Genomic DNA, 13762 nt, shown 5'->3' on the forward strand with positions numbered 1-13762 from the left:
TGCATAGATCTATAAATTCAAAAAAGCAAGAAAACAAAAACTCTTAAAAGTCTCTTCTCTTTTTCTCTGACATTGTGCGAGTTTTAATATGCCACATCTTGACAGAGGGGAGTTCAAAAGCAGAGATTTAAATAAATTATATTAAATTAAAGGTTTAAACTTGTGATGTTTGTAATAATGATGCTGTAAACTTAAGGGTCTAATGACAAACCCAGGACAAAGCTGTTAAGGTAGAAGTAATCTTTTGGTATGCTAGACAAAAGATAGAGTTTAAAGAGAGGAACTTTGCATCAAAAGAATGGTTAGTGTGCTGAAAAGATTGTGGGTTTGTTGGTTGGTTTGGTGGAGGGGGGTGGGATTCAATCCTAATTGTGGCATTCTGGTTTTTTTGTTGGTGTTTTGAATGATATCAGTGTCTTAGCACTGTTTTGCTGTATTGTTTGCATAGGTGTACATACAAATATGTATAAGACATGCCACTTTAATTATATCTGTGAAATGCATCAATGTTGCTTGATTGTTCCTTGCACAGTGCACCCTGGAGGGATATGCCTAACCCATACTGTGATGTCAGGTTTAAAGACACACCCATTCTGATCAAGATAGGAAATTCTTAAGCAACCTGACAACACAGCATGTCTTACTCATTTTGGCAGGCATGGCATCAAGGAGACAGCACAGACCTCCTGTTCATTGCTAGCTGCTGTATAGTATTGAGAAAGCCTCCAGCTCTAGAAAAATAGATGGCCTAACACTGTGTATTGCTATATACGAGTGTTCTCATAAATATTCTAGTAAAACTAAACAATTTTTTTCTATACAGACATCACTAGGTCTCTTATTGCCTCTTCTGAGGAAGGAAGAAGTGCAGGCTACAGCAGCGGCCTTCAGTTGCCTGATAGAGAGAAAACACTTGAATTTGAGCCTGGAAAACCAGTTTATTCCAGCAAAGCAAAGATGAAAATTGAGGAAGAGGGCAAAGCCCCTGTTTTCCTCAAACAGATCTCAGATGTTGAAGTCTGGCAGGGAGATGTAGCTAGGCTCTCTGTTTCTGTTACTGGCAGCCCCACACCCAAAATCCAGTGGTTTTTCAACGGTAGGAAGCTAACCCCATGCATGGACTGTAAGTTAGAATTTGCTGGCAGTGACCACAGCCTCATCCTCCCACGAGCAGGAGTGCAGGATGAGGGTGAGTACCGGTGCGTGGCCAGCAGTGCTCACGGCGAGACCAGCTGCAGCGCCCAGCTCCGCGTGCGCCAGAGGCAGCCGGGCTCCCCCTGCTTTGCCAGGCAGCCGGGCAGCGTGCTGTGTGCCCCGGGCTCCACGGCAGTCTTTGAGTACACTGTGGAGGGCAGGCCGCGCCCCGACGTGCTGTGGTCCAAGGGGAGCGAGCGGCTCCTCTCTGACGCCCGTCGCTCCATTGCTCAGCGCCCTGACGGCTCGGGCTCTCTGACAGTGTGGCACTGCGTGGAGGAGGACTCTGGGCTCTACACGTGCAGGGCTCTGAGTGCCCTGGGTGAGGCCACATGCTCTGCTGAGCTCCTGGTGCTGCGCCAGGAGCACTCTGTGTGCAGCCAGAGCCTGGCCTTGCAGCACTCTGCGGTGGCAGAGGAGCAAAGCCCTCTTGTCTACGAGGAGGCTGGAGAGCTTCCTGCAGTGAAAGAAGCATTCAGACTTGAGCCCATGAGGGAGCCTTCAACCCTCCTTCAGCTCCAGATGAGCCAGGCAGTGTACATGCTGCCCAGGGAGGACATCTTGCCAGGCCTGCCACCAACCTGTCTGGCAGCACAGAGTGTTGAAGAGATGCTCACCCAGGCGGCCACAATACAAGAGAGCAGCGGGCTTCTGGCAGAGCCCCTGGAAACCCTCCATGCTGGCCCCCAGGGTGTGGTGCCTGCAGCAGCGATGGAGACACAGCTTGCAGGCTGCCTTGGGACTGTAGCTGCACAGACACTCATGCCCAAAGAGGAAATCATCCCCAAGGCAGCAGAGCAACTGGCTGTTCTGAAGACAGAGGCTTCCCAAACCCTTCTACAGGTGTCAAGCACCACTGAGAGCCATATCATGGATGGTGACCAAATCCAGATCCTTGAGGGCTTTCAGATAGCACAAGGTGAGCTGAAGGCTGAACCAAGATTTCTCTCTGAATTGGCTTTCACTGGGGGCCAAGCTGTCCCCCTGGAGAACATTTCTTTCCTGGAAACAGCAAAGGAAGATTTTGCTTCAAGAATACATGAGGGACAGGCTGTGAGATTTCCCTTGCTGCTGGAAGAAAACCAGTCCATGGAAGAAGAACATGTTGATCTCTCCAAGCCACTTAAGCAGTGGCAGAGGACAGAAGGACAATCCCATGAAACCATGTACTCTTGTGAGCTCCAGCCAAGCCAAGTCCTCAACAAAGACAGTGAACTCACTGCTCTGGTTCCCAAGAGCTGCAGCTTAGACATAAAATCTCAAATCAGAAATGCACTGAAAGCTGCAGTGGTAAGTGGGGAAAACGTCTTGTTTTCAGAATGGTTGGCTGATAAGGAAGATGTTAAAGTACAGGCAATAAACATCACCAAGGAGAATACACATACCTTGTGCACATATGTTGTGACCACAGGAGGATGCAGTCCCATAGAAATCCAAGTCTCCTTGGAAGAAGTGAACATTCAGACAGCTGACCAGAAAACGGTCCTGAAGGAAGTTTTCTATTCCTTTCTTTGTGAAGATAAATGTTCCCTGACTGGTGAAAAATCCAAAGCATTGCCATTCTCTGCCAGTCCGCTTCTCTCCGGAAAATCCTATGATGAAATCTTTGAGCTGGAGCCCCAGCAGGCTGAGAGGACTATGGAGGCAGAAATACAACTGGAACACCTTTTGTCTGCACAAGTAATCAAGGCTGAGCATGGTCTAATTAAGGATGTGGGTGCTGATGTAGCCTCTGCAGATGTTCTTAAAGAGGCACCCACAGACATACTGAAAAGAAAAGAGAAAAGGGAAGAAAAATGTGAGGAAGAGGGCAGAGAGGGTCTAGAAACTAGAGCTGGAAAGCCAGAGGATGAGCTGGGCAAAGAAGGTTATCCTATCATACACTGCAAACTGGTTGACACTGTTGTGGAGGAAGAGGAGAGTGTCAGGCTGCTGTCTGTCATAACAAATGTCAGAGAGGTGAATTGGTACTTTGAGGGTAAACTGGTCTCTTCAGGCAGCAAATTCAAGTGTTTGCAAGATCAGGACACATACACACTAGAAATAAGCAAAGTGTGCGGGGAGATTCACCAAGGAGAGTACACCTGTGAGGCGCTGAATCAAGGTGGAAAAAGAGCAACAGCAGCAAAACTCACAGTTGTTAAAAGAGGTTGGATTATGGGGATAAAATAATCTTTTTAATGCACTGCTCTACTAATGAACCTCCCCTACTATGTATATCTTTGGACAGAGATACAATATTAATACCATCATGCCACTAATCAGAGGGCCCTCTTTCTCTCTGGATCGATAGTCTCCTTTTACCACATTGCAAGGCCTCTCACTTCCATTACCCCAGTCTTTGGTCAGGAACTTTTTTGTTTCATTGCACTAGCATGTTCAGGACAAAGCTGTATCTCAATCCCAACCATTTCTCCTATTAATGCCTGAGAAGTGGACCTGCTCTTCCCATTTTTCTCACTGCTGCACCCTCTCTCACTCCTTAGAGTCACTGCACTTCTCATTCACACCATAGTTTCTAACAAGTCCAGAATAGATTACTATATATTTATATCCTATTGCTATTGTGCATTGCTGTTTCACTTTGTTTTTCCAGTATCACCACTGTTTCCTGATGTAATTATGCACTGTAAGACTGTCTGTCCACTGAGTCTAGTACTGCTTTCATTTCTTACAGATATTTTTTCTTTTACAGTCACTTTATGTGAATTGCAAGTATTTCACCTTTTTGGGTTTTTTTTACAGTCAGTCAATCACTTAATTTCAGAATGGCAGCAGGCAGGGTTTTGAGTTACTCTCTGCTTCTAATTTCAGTTGCACCAATCCTGAGGAGAAGGCTTGAACCCTTGGAAGTGGCTGTGAATCATGTGGCCAAGTTTACCTGTGAGGTGGAGATGGCTCCCAATGTCAAGTTCCAGTGGTACAAAGCCGGACGAGAGATTTATGATGGGGACAAATATTCCATTCGCACCTCCAACTACCTCTCCACGCTGGAGATCCCAAGGCCTCAAGTTGTTGACTGTGGGGAATATAGCTGTAAGGCTTCAAACCAGCATGGCAGTGTAAGCTCTACAGCTGTTTTAACAGTAACTGGTAAGTACAGACCTTCAAACTCTTCTCTTTTTCCACAAAATACCGGGGTGTATTGTAATGCTTTCACTTCTATACTTGCATATGTTTATGGTAGGACTCTTGGTTGCCATCAGAATACATAATTTTGGCAGGGACTAGCATAGAAAAGGAATAACTTTTGAGAATGCTGCTTTTAGGGGCTTTCTCTATGAAGGGAATCAGTGTGAGAAAGCTTCAGAGGGAAAGAAGGAAGGGGGAAAGAGAGCAGGAAGAAACAGCATGGGCATGGGATTGCTTTGTGAATTCATTCTTGAAGGTTTATTTCACAAGAAACACTTTTAAATCTGATTTCTTGGTGTAATAGTCACTGTGTGATTATCCTAGCACCCTAAATTTATCCTGCAACTGTACTTGCAACGCGGGTTATGCAGGTCTGCATACTTGAACATCTTTGTGCCGTCACCAAAGGGGAGCTCTGTGACTGGGGAAATAGATCATCTTAAATAAAAGGAGGTTTAAAGGGTTTCAATTTGCAAATTTTTTTTGTCTATTGAGAGCTATACAGTGGGTTTTTTTCTTTAAAGAAAGAAAGAAACAAAAAGCCATTACAGCCATTATCTTTTGGGCATTTCTTTTATGATGACTCTTTTACTCTGACTTTTCTCTTTCTGGGAGGAGTTCTTATGTGGTCTTTGCTAAGTGCTAGGTGCTAGAGACTAGAAAAAGGTGCATGAACAGTGAAATGCACACAAACTTGCCCATCTTGAGAGAAGAGTGAGCAAACATGTCAGTCTTGAGGGAGACTGACGTATTTATTTTCATGAGGGAGACATGTCAGTCATGAGGGAGACTTTGTTTATTTTCCTTTAATTCATACATTGCTCCAGAGATTCAAAATGCCTTCAAGCTCTGGAGCAATACCTAGATTGAAGAAGTACAAAACCAAAAGCCAAAATTTATCATCTTTAACACCTCTTATCTCCTTCACTGCTGTTTTCTTTAGCTTAAGAGTGTTCAGTCACAAGCTAGCCTCTCTTGCTCTCTGGCAAATGTGGCTCTACTCCTCACCTCTTGATAACATTGAACCCCTTTGTTTTGCAGAGGCATTTCCACCAACGTTTCTTACCAGACCTGAACCTATTACTACTTTTGTTGGCAAAAGTGCCAAGTTCCTGTGTACTGTTTCGGGCACTCCAGTCATCGACATCACCTGGCAGAAAGATGGAACAACTATTTCACCTTCAGACCACCATAAGATCTCCAAAGTGGAAAATAAACATGTTTTAGAAATTTCCCTTCTTACTGCTAGTGACAGAGGGGTTTACACTTGCAAAGCTTCCAACAAGTTTGGGGCTGATATTTGCCAGACTGAAATGGTCATTATAGACAAGCCCCACTTCATTAAAGATTTGCAGTCAGTGCAGTCAGCAGTTAATAAAAAAATACGCCTTGAATGTCAGGTAGATGAAGACAGGAAAGTAACTGTAGGGTGGACAAAGGATGGAAACAAAATCCCTCCAGGCAAAGATTATAAGATTTACTTTGAAGACAAAATAGCCTCACTTGAGATTCCTCTGGCTAAGGTCAAGGACTCAGGCCACTATGTGTGTACTGCTTCAAATGAGGCAGGAAGCAGCTCCTCTTCTGCCAGCGTCACAGTCAGAGGTAAGATAGTTCTATGCCCCCTTTACCTTTCATCTTCTTTGGTTCCCCATTTCTTCTTTCACAGGCAAAAGACTTCTTTGGGCTGAAATTACACTGTGAATTCTTCTCAGACCTGCCACCTGATCCATTCCCTGTGAAGTCTTTTCCCCTGCTGCCTTACAGTGCACCATGTGTTACTTCAATATTTCTTTCACCAGAGAAAATCAAGATTTGCTCCTGCCTGCAGGGTAGAGATGGATGAAGAGGGAAAGCAAAGCCACAGAAGCTGCAGCTCAGCAAAGATTACGCCGATCTCTTGTGAAGCTGTATTTTGTTCTTGCTCTGGGAAGCAATCTTTCAAAGCTTTGAATTTCAGCTTTCTCTCCTTTTCCACCTTTCCTCTCCTTTTCCGCCTTTTCTCTTCCCCTTCCCCTTTTTACCAACTCTTCCCCTCTCTTCCCATTTTCAGAACCACCATCCTTTGTGAAGAAGGTCGATCCATCTTATTTACTGACCCCAGGTGACTCTGCACGCCTTCAATGCAAAATCAAAGGGTCTCCTGAAATCCAGGTTACTTGGTTCAAAAACAATAAGGAAATCCATGAAAGTAACACACACAAGATGTCCTTTGTCAATTCTGTGGCTGTGTTAGATATTTTGGAAATGAAAGTTGATGACACTGGGACTTACTCATGTGAAGCTGTCAACGAGGTTGGAAGTGACAGTTGCACCACTGAAGTTGTTGTCAAAGGTCTGTCCTTCTTGTTGCTGCCAGTCACATTCTTGAGAAAAACCTTCCTTACTTTTTTTTTTTTTTTTTTGCATGGTTGACTAATTCTTTCTTACTGCTTTTATAGAGCCTCCATCTTTCATCCGAACACTTGAACCTGCAGAGCTAGTGAAGGGCACCAACCCCGTCCTTCAGTGCGAGGTTGCTGGCACTGGACCCTTTGAGATTAGCTGGTACAAAGACAAGAAGCAGATTCGCAGTAGTAAAAAATACAGGTTGACCTCTCAGAAGGCTGTTATTTCTTTGGAGGTGTCCTCATTTAATAGTGCAGATGTCGGTGAATACGAGTGTGTGATAGCTAATGAAGTCGGGAAGTGCATGTGCAGTGCCACATACATCTTGAAAGGTCAGTGGGAGAGAGAAAACTCAATTTATTGAAGGGAATGGCAAAAACCTCTTATTTCATAAAATGTCTTTTCTTTGGATTTGTGGGAGGATGGGGAGACTGGGGACAAAGAATATCTTCTTCTCTTAAAATTCTGTGTGTATCTTGAGTCTTATCTGGCGTCAAACCTGTGAATTTGAAGAACATTGAGATTAATGGGCCATTAGCTTCCAGCTGGAGAAAGCACTTCTCCAACTTGCCCGCTCTTTGGCTGAATTGCAACATGTACTGCACATACTGTCTTACAAAACTGTCTTTAAGTAGCATATTTTATATGATGAAGTAACAGTAAATGAGTATTTTTCTCTTGTCTCTTCTTTGAACTAGAACCACCATCTTTTGTTAAGAAAATCGAAAATGTGACAGCTCTGGCTGGAGATAGTGTTACATTACAGGCCGTGGTGAAAGGGTCAGAGCCTATTTCTGTGGCATGGATGAAGGGCAAAGACATTATTAAAGATGATAACAATGTGAGAGTGACATTTGATCACGGTCTAGCAACACTGCAAATTACCGGAGTCCAGCTGAGCTCTGGTGGCAAATACACCTGTGTGGCTGAGAATGATGCAGGAAGTCAGTCCTGCTTTGGTGAACTAGCAGTGAAAGGTCAGTGGAGAAGTGCTGTGATCCCTGCAGTCTCCCACCTGAGAGAAGAAGAAATTTTCTTTTGTCCTTAACACCAGTTGTTTCATTCTGTTGTAGAACCTGCCAAAATAATTGAAAAAGCTGAAATGATCCAGGTTACAGCAGGGGAACCAGCTATTTTGGAGTACACTGTCACAGGCACTCCAGAGCTGAAAACCAAATGGTTCAAAGATGGAAAGCCACTCCCTGCCAGCAAAAAATACAGGATCAGCTTCAAAAATAACATTGCTCAGCTCAAGTTTTATGCTGCTGAAATGCAGGACAGTGGTGAATACACCTTTGAGATATCCAATGATGTGGGCATCAGCTCTTGTACTACCAGCTTCACTGTGCTAGGTTGGTACTGCCTCTTTGCAGAGAGCCCTGTTGCCTAACAGAGCCAGAAGCAGAACAGCACTCCTGTTTTTCTCATGTGTTCCTTTCTGTCATTTTTTTCACTCTCAACAGATCGCACTCTCCCTCCCTTCTTTACTAAACCACTGAAGAATATTGACAGCATCATTAGCACCTCATGCCGCCTAGACTGCAAAATTGCAGGCTCTCTTCCAATGACTGTCTCATGGTTTAAGCAAGATACTGAGATCACTTCAAGTGCCAAGTATACAGTACACTTTGCAGAAGGCTCAGCATCTTTGGAAATAAAACACCTGGATGCAAATGATGCTGGGGTCTACATTTGCAGAGCCACCAACTCTGCTGGTAGCAAAGAGAGCAGTAGCACTTTGTTTATAAAAGGTTTGGCAATTTGTTTCACTTTTCTTGGAATCTTGCTTATCTTGTGATAATACTTTTCTTTCCCAAAATACAAGCCCTCTCTTACTCATTGCATTTTTTTCCTTTCAATGCAATCCAGAGCCACCCAGCTTCACTGTAGAACCAGAGTCTCAAGATGTATTGCCTGCATCAACTGTACATTTCAAAGGAATGTTTAAAGGCACAACACCACTGACAGTGAAATGGTTTAAAGGTGATACTGAGCTGGTGACAGGAGGATCGTGCTACATTATGACAGAAGCATTAGCAAGTTACTTGGAGCTTTATGCAGTCAAACCAACTGACTCTGGAAAATACACCTGCAAAGTCTCCAATGTAGCTGGTTCAGTATCATGCAGTGCAAACTTATTTGTGAAAGGTTTGCGTTCTTGCTCTTATTTAAAATTCTAGCTGCTGGATTAACACAGCAGCACTCTTTCCTGTGTTCTTTCTCCTGAACACTCTTCTTAAATCCACAGAGCCTGCTGCCTTTAAGGAGAAGCTAGAGCCAACTCATCTCATAAAGAAAGGTGGATATGCTGAACTGACCTGTGAAGTCACTGGTACTCCTGAGATTAAAATCACGTGGTTCAAGGATGATAGAGAGCTAAAAGAGAGTGAAAAATACAGGATATCTTTTACAAAATCTTTGGCAATACTCCGTGTTTCAGAGGTTGATACTGAAGACAGTGGGGAATATATTTGCGAAGCCAAAAATGACGCTGGAAAAGATATCTGCAGTAGCGTTGTTACAGTCAAAGGTGTGTGTGACATCCAGCCACACAGTTTGTATCTTTAGACTCAGTACAGTGGTACCGGCTTCAAAAGTATGATTAATGCAAATTGCACTTTCTTTTTCACACTGTAGAGTCACCTTATTTTAGCAAGGAGTTTCAATCCATGGAAGTCTTGAAGGATTCTGATGTGGTTTTGGAGTGTGAGGTGCTTGGCACGCCTCCCTTTGAAGTGTTCTGGGTGAAAGATGATAAACCCCTGCGGAGCAGTAAGAAGCACAGAATAAGCATTGAGAAATCTTTGATTAGCCTCCATGTTTTCAGGTTTGATGCTTCTGATGTTGGGGAGTATCAGTGTAGAGTAACAAACGATGTTGGGAGCTGCCTCTGCCATTCAGAGGTCACACTGAAAGGTTAGTGCAAGGTGCAGAACACCACTAGCATGCTCTTATCCCAGTGTGGTTTTCCATGCCACACTGTTTGTTACACACCAGACTTGTACTTACATAACCACTTTCTTCCTGCCAGAGCCTCCACAATTTTTGAAGAAGATAGAAAACATTAGCTCCCTTCGAGGGGGAACAGTTGTGTTTCAGGCTGCTATTAAAGGTTCCTTGCCCATCACTGTGTCCTGGTTGAAAGACAATGATGAAGTGATTGAAGACAACAATATCAAAATGACCTTTGTGAACAATGTTGCCACTCTTATGGTGAGATCTATTGAGCTGAAACATGATGGGAAATATTTCTGTCAGGCTAAAAACGAGGCAGGAATTCAGAGGTGTTCTGCTCTGCTGACTGTCAAAGGTTGGTCTTACCCTAAGGCTTGCAATGATCTGGGACAGTTCCCTTGTGATTTTTACAGATGTGCTTAACACTCTATCTCCTTGTTTATAACAGAACCTGCTACAATTGTGGACAAGGCTGTGTCAATAGATGTGACTGAGGGAGACCCAGCAACCTTGCAGTGTAAATTTTCAGGAACAAAACCTATTACAGCCAAATGGTTCAAAGATGGCAAGGAACTGACGTTGGGCCCAAAATATAAGATCAATGTTACAGATACCGTCTCAGTCTTAAAGGTGCTTTATGCAGATAAGAAAGATAGCGGAGAATACATTTTTGAGGTTCAAAATGATGTTGGGAGCAGTAGCTGTTCTGCCAGCATTAATGTCCTAGGTGTGTATGGGCTTTCTCTTATTATTACTTTTAGATACCAAATCTTCTCTCCTGAGCTGACGTGCCACAATCACTGTTGATTTTTTATATTTTGTCTTTTTACTCTGTCTTGGATAGATCTCATTATACCACCTAAATTCACCAAAAAACTCAAGAAAATGGACAGCATTAAGGGGTCTTTTGTCCACCTGGAGTGCATAGTGTCTGGTTCACATCCTATAAGTATTCAGTGGTATAAGGATGGTCAAGAAATAACAGCAAGTGAAAAGCACAAATACTCTTTCCATGATAATACTGCGTTTTTGGAAATAAATAAACTGGAAGGCACAGACAGTGGCTCTTACACTTGTGAAGCAACAAATAAAGCAGGAAGCAGCCAATGCAGCGGGTTTTTAACAGTAAAAGGTTTGAGTTCCTTCTTTGTCTTCTGTTAGGTCTCTCATGCATAGTTTTGGATTTCCCCATCTCAGAGTAATCCCCTTTCTTTCTTTTTGCATGTTATAGAGCCACCATATTTTGTGGAAAAGCCCCAGTCTCAAGAGGTTGTGCCCAATGCTAGGGTTCAGTTCAAAGCACTGGTGAAAGGGTCTACTCCTCTGCAGATAAAGTGGTTTAAAGACAGCCAGGAGCTCCTGTCTGGAGCCAGTCGATCTGTCTGGAAGGATGACACTTCTAGTGTTCTGGAGCTCTTCTCAGCTAGGACATCTGATACTGGGAACTACACTTGTCAGATAAGCAATGATGTGGGGACTGCAACCTGCAAAGCAACTCTGTTTGTAAAAGGTGTGCAACCCAATCTTCTAATTTTTTTGGGTTCTGATTTTTATGTGCAGTTTTGGTGGGAGGGGGCCTTTTAGCCTTTTTTTTTTTAATTTTGGGGTTTTTTATTCCGACCTGGCATATCATAAAGCCTCAACTTCTCTGTCCATCTTCTAGAGCCCCCCAGATTTATTCAGATGCCAACTTCTGTAGTAGCTTTGCGTGAAGGACAGTCCACCACTTTTGAGTGCCAGGTAGTAGGCACGCCAGAGATCCACATTACATGGTATTTGGATGGAAATGAAGTGACTGACAAAGCTAAGTACGGCATCTCCTTCATAGATGGTTTAGCCACTTTGAGAGTCACTCAAGCCAGAGTGGCAGATAGTGGGATTTATGTTTGTGAAGCCCACAATGATGCAGGTAGCGAGAGCTGCAGCGTCGAGCTGAAAGTAAAAGGTTGGTTTTGAACATCTTGTCATCTCTGTCACATATCTGGGGTGAGGAAGTAGGAGATACTTCTTCTCCCCTCAAAACTATTTGAAGTTACTATCTACTTTCCCCTCATTCTTCTTTGTAGAGCCTCCAACCTTTGTTCGGGAGTTGCGTCCCACCGAGGTAGTGAAGGGCTCAGAGGCCACACTAGAGTGTGAGGTGTCTGGTACCCCTCCATTTGAGGTGAAGTGGCTGAAGAACAATAAGGAGATGTTCAGCAGCAAGAAATACACCATCTCCACCAAAGAATCAGTATTTACTCTTACTGTGGCTAACTGTGACATCTCGGATGTTGGTGAATATCAGTGCATTATATCAAATGAAGGAGGGAGCTGTTCTTGCAGCACAAGACTCAGCTTAAAAGGTCAGTCCTCTAGGAGGCACACCTCAAAGATTATATGCCCCAGCTAAAGTGTAGCCAGTGGGATTACTTTATATGATCTCTCTTTCTCCTCTTCCCTTTCTATGACTTCTCTTTTGAACAACAAACAAAACTCACACCACAGAACCACCATCCTTCGTCAAGAAGCTGGAGAATGTCACTAGCGTTTTGAAAGGTGATGCATTGTTTCAGTGTGTCGTAGCAGGTGCTCAACCCCTATCTGTGTCATGGATAAAAGATGAGAAAATACTAGAAGATGATGAGCATCACCACATTACCTTTGAGAACAGGGTGGCCACACTGAAGCTTACTAATGTTGACCTCAGCCACAGAGGGAGATACACCTGTCAGGCAAAGAACGAATCTGGCGTGGAGAAGTGTTTTGCTTTGCTTTTTGTACAAGGTGTGTACAAATCGTAACCTTGATGAGTACTTGGAAAGTCAGTTCCCTAACTATGTAGCTAACTGCTGTAATTTTTATACTCTTTATACCTCAGAGCCTGCACAGATCATAGAAAAGGCTAAATCACTTAAAGTCACTGAAAAAGACCCCGTGACTTTGGAGTGTACTGTGGCTGGGACACCAGAGCTCCGAATAAGATGGTACAAAGATGGCAAGCAGCTCCTGCCCAGTAGATACTACACAATGAGCTTTGAAAACAATGTGGCCAGTTTCAGGATTGAACCTGTATCAAAGGAAGATAGCGGCACATACAGTTTTAAGGTTGAAAATGACTTCGGAAGTAGCACCTGTGAAGCTGTTCTGACTGTGCTAGGTTTGTATTGCCAATCCATCAAGGAGGAAATGAAAAATAGTCTCCGTGAAAGATAAGCAAGAAGTTAACTGGTGTGTTTTTGCTATTTTTTTGTGTTGGGCAGATCAATCAATTCCTCCTGTATTTATCAAAAAGCTAACCAAAAAGGATACCATTCTGGGATCTTCTATCCAAATGGAGTGTAAAGTCTCTGGGTCACTCCCAATTGTTGCAAAATGGTTTAAGGATGGAAAAGAAATAACTGACAGTGCAAAATATAGAAGCCTGTGCCATGAGAACACTATGTCACTCGAGATTGCTAACCTAGAGCTGGCAGACAGTGCAAATTACACATGCAGTGTCTCTAATGTTGCTGGAAATGATTCTTGCAGTGCTGTCCTGACTGTGAAAGGTTTGAAACTCTTTTACTACTTCTTATCTATGATAAATGCTGGGAAAATCTTATACTAACACTCTTATACATCTTAATATTAACACTGGAAACGGTCCCCATACTTGCCTCACTGATTTTCTTCATTCTTAGACATTTCTGATGTAACTGTGTCTTTTTCTTAAAAACTGCAGAGCCACCAAGCTTCTTAGTAAAACCTGAAAGCCAGCAAGCCATACCAGATTCAACAGTGGAGTTTAAGGCCACACTGAAAGGAACACCACCCTTTACAATAAAGTGGTTCAAAGAAGACTTAGAACTTGTATCTGGTCCAACTTGTTTCATTGGGATTGAAGGTTCAGCTGGGTTCTTAACCCTCTATTCAGTGGATTCTTCTAGGAGTGGGCACTACACTTGCCATGTTTCAAATGATGTTGGCAGTGACTCTTGCACTACAACACTGTTGGTAACAGGTGTGCACTCTTTCTTGTTGTGTTATCTTTTTGTCTCCTTCTTCTCCTTTCTTTTTGTCAAGCCCACCTTGGTGATCTTTGATACACTGCCAAGTGAATTCCCTACCCTGT

At 43.4% G+C, this 13762-nt stretch overlaps 6 protein-coding genes across 34 annotated transcripts in view; all 6 read left to right on the top strand.

The window, feature by feature from the left end:
* The window catches only part of TTN (titin), a 238208-nt gene that overhangs the window by 49825 nt on the left and 174621 nt on the right, over window positions 1-13762 (top strand). For all 29 annotated transcript variants that reach the window (XM_074548385.1, XM_074548386.1, XM_074548390.1 and 26 more), the window contains exons 44-46: window positions 824-3343; window positions 4009-4287; window positions 5368-5931. In XM_074548385.1, coding sequence (XP_074404486.1) covers window positions 824-3343; window positions 4009-4287; window positions 5368-5931 — 3363 coding nt within the window. The remainder of the gene's footprint in view (window positions 1-823; window positions 3344-4008; window positions 4288-5367; window positions 5932-13762) is intronic.
* On the top strand, window positions 5938-8104 carry LOC141730450 (contactin-2-like). The gene is made up of 4 exons (XM_074548420.1): window positions 5938-6661; window positions 6768-7046; window positions 7413-7691; window positions 7788-8104. Exons 1-4 carry the CDS (start codon window positions 6532-6534, stop codon window positions 8102-8104), a joined length of 1005 nt encoding a protein of 334 aa, XP_074404521.1. The 5' UTR covers window positions 5938-6531.
* On the top strand, window positions 8141-9464 carry LOC141730451 (peroxidasin homolog). The gene is made up of 3 exons (XM_074548421.1): window positions 8141-8465; window positions 8584-8862; window positions 8963-9464. Exons 1-3 carry the CDS (start codon window positions 8141-8143, stop codon window positions 9280-9282), a joined length of 924 nt encoding a protein of 307 aa, XP_074404522.1. The 3' UTR covers window positions 9283-9464.
* On the top strand, window positions 9384-10615 carry LOC141730505 (myosin light chain kinase, smooth muscle-like). Its single transcript, XM_074548929.1, has 3 exons — window positions 9384-9630; window positions 9746-10024; window positions 10118-10615. The coding sequence occupies exons 1-3, from the start codon at window positions 9384-9386 to the stop codon at window positions 10474-10476; spliced, it is 885 nt and encodes a 294-aa protein (XP_074405030.1). The 3' UTR covers window positions 10477-10615.
* Window positions 10555-12139, top strand: LOC141730506 (protein sax-3-like). The gene is made up of 4 exons (XM_074548930.1): window positions 10555-10794; window positions 10846-11179; window positions 11333-11614; window positions 11736-12139. Exons 1-4 carry the CDS (start codon window positions 10555-10557, stop codon window positions 12059-12061), a joined length of 1182 nt encoding a protein of 393 aa, XP_074405031.1. The 3' UTR covers window positions 12062-12139.
* LOC141730508 (palladin-like) lies at window positions 12138-13492 on the top strand (the record flags this gene model as incomplete). Its single annotated transcript, XM_074548931.1, has 3 exons — window positions 12138-12435; window positions 12530-12808; window positions 12912-13492. Coding segments are annotated over 3 exons (924 nt in total), but the record flags the coding sequence as incomplete, so codon positions are not given.

The sequence above is a fragment of the Zonotrichia albicollis genome, chromosome 10 (assembly GCF_047830755.1).
Source record: "Zonotrichia albicollis isolate bZonAlb1 chromosome 10, bZonAlb1.hap1, whole genome shotgun sequence".
NCBI lineage: Eukaryota > Metazoa > Chordata > Aves > Passeriformes > Passerellidae > Zonotrichia > Zonotrichia albicollis.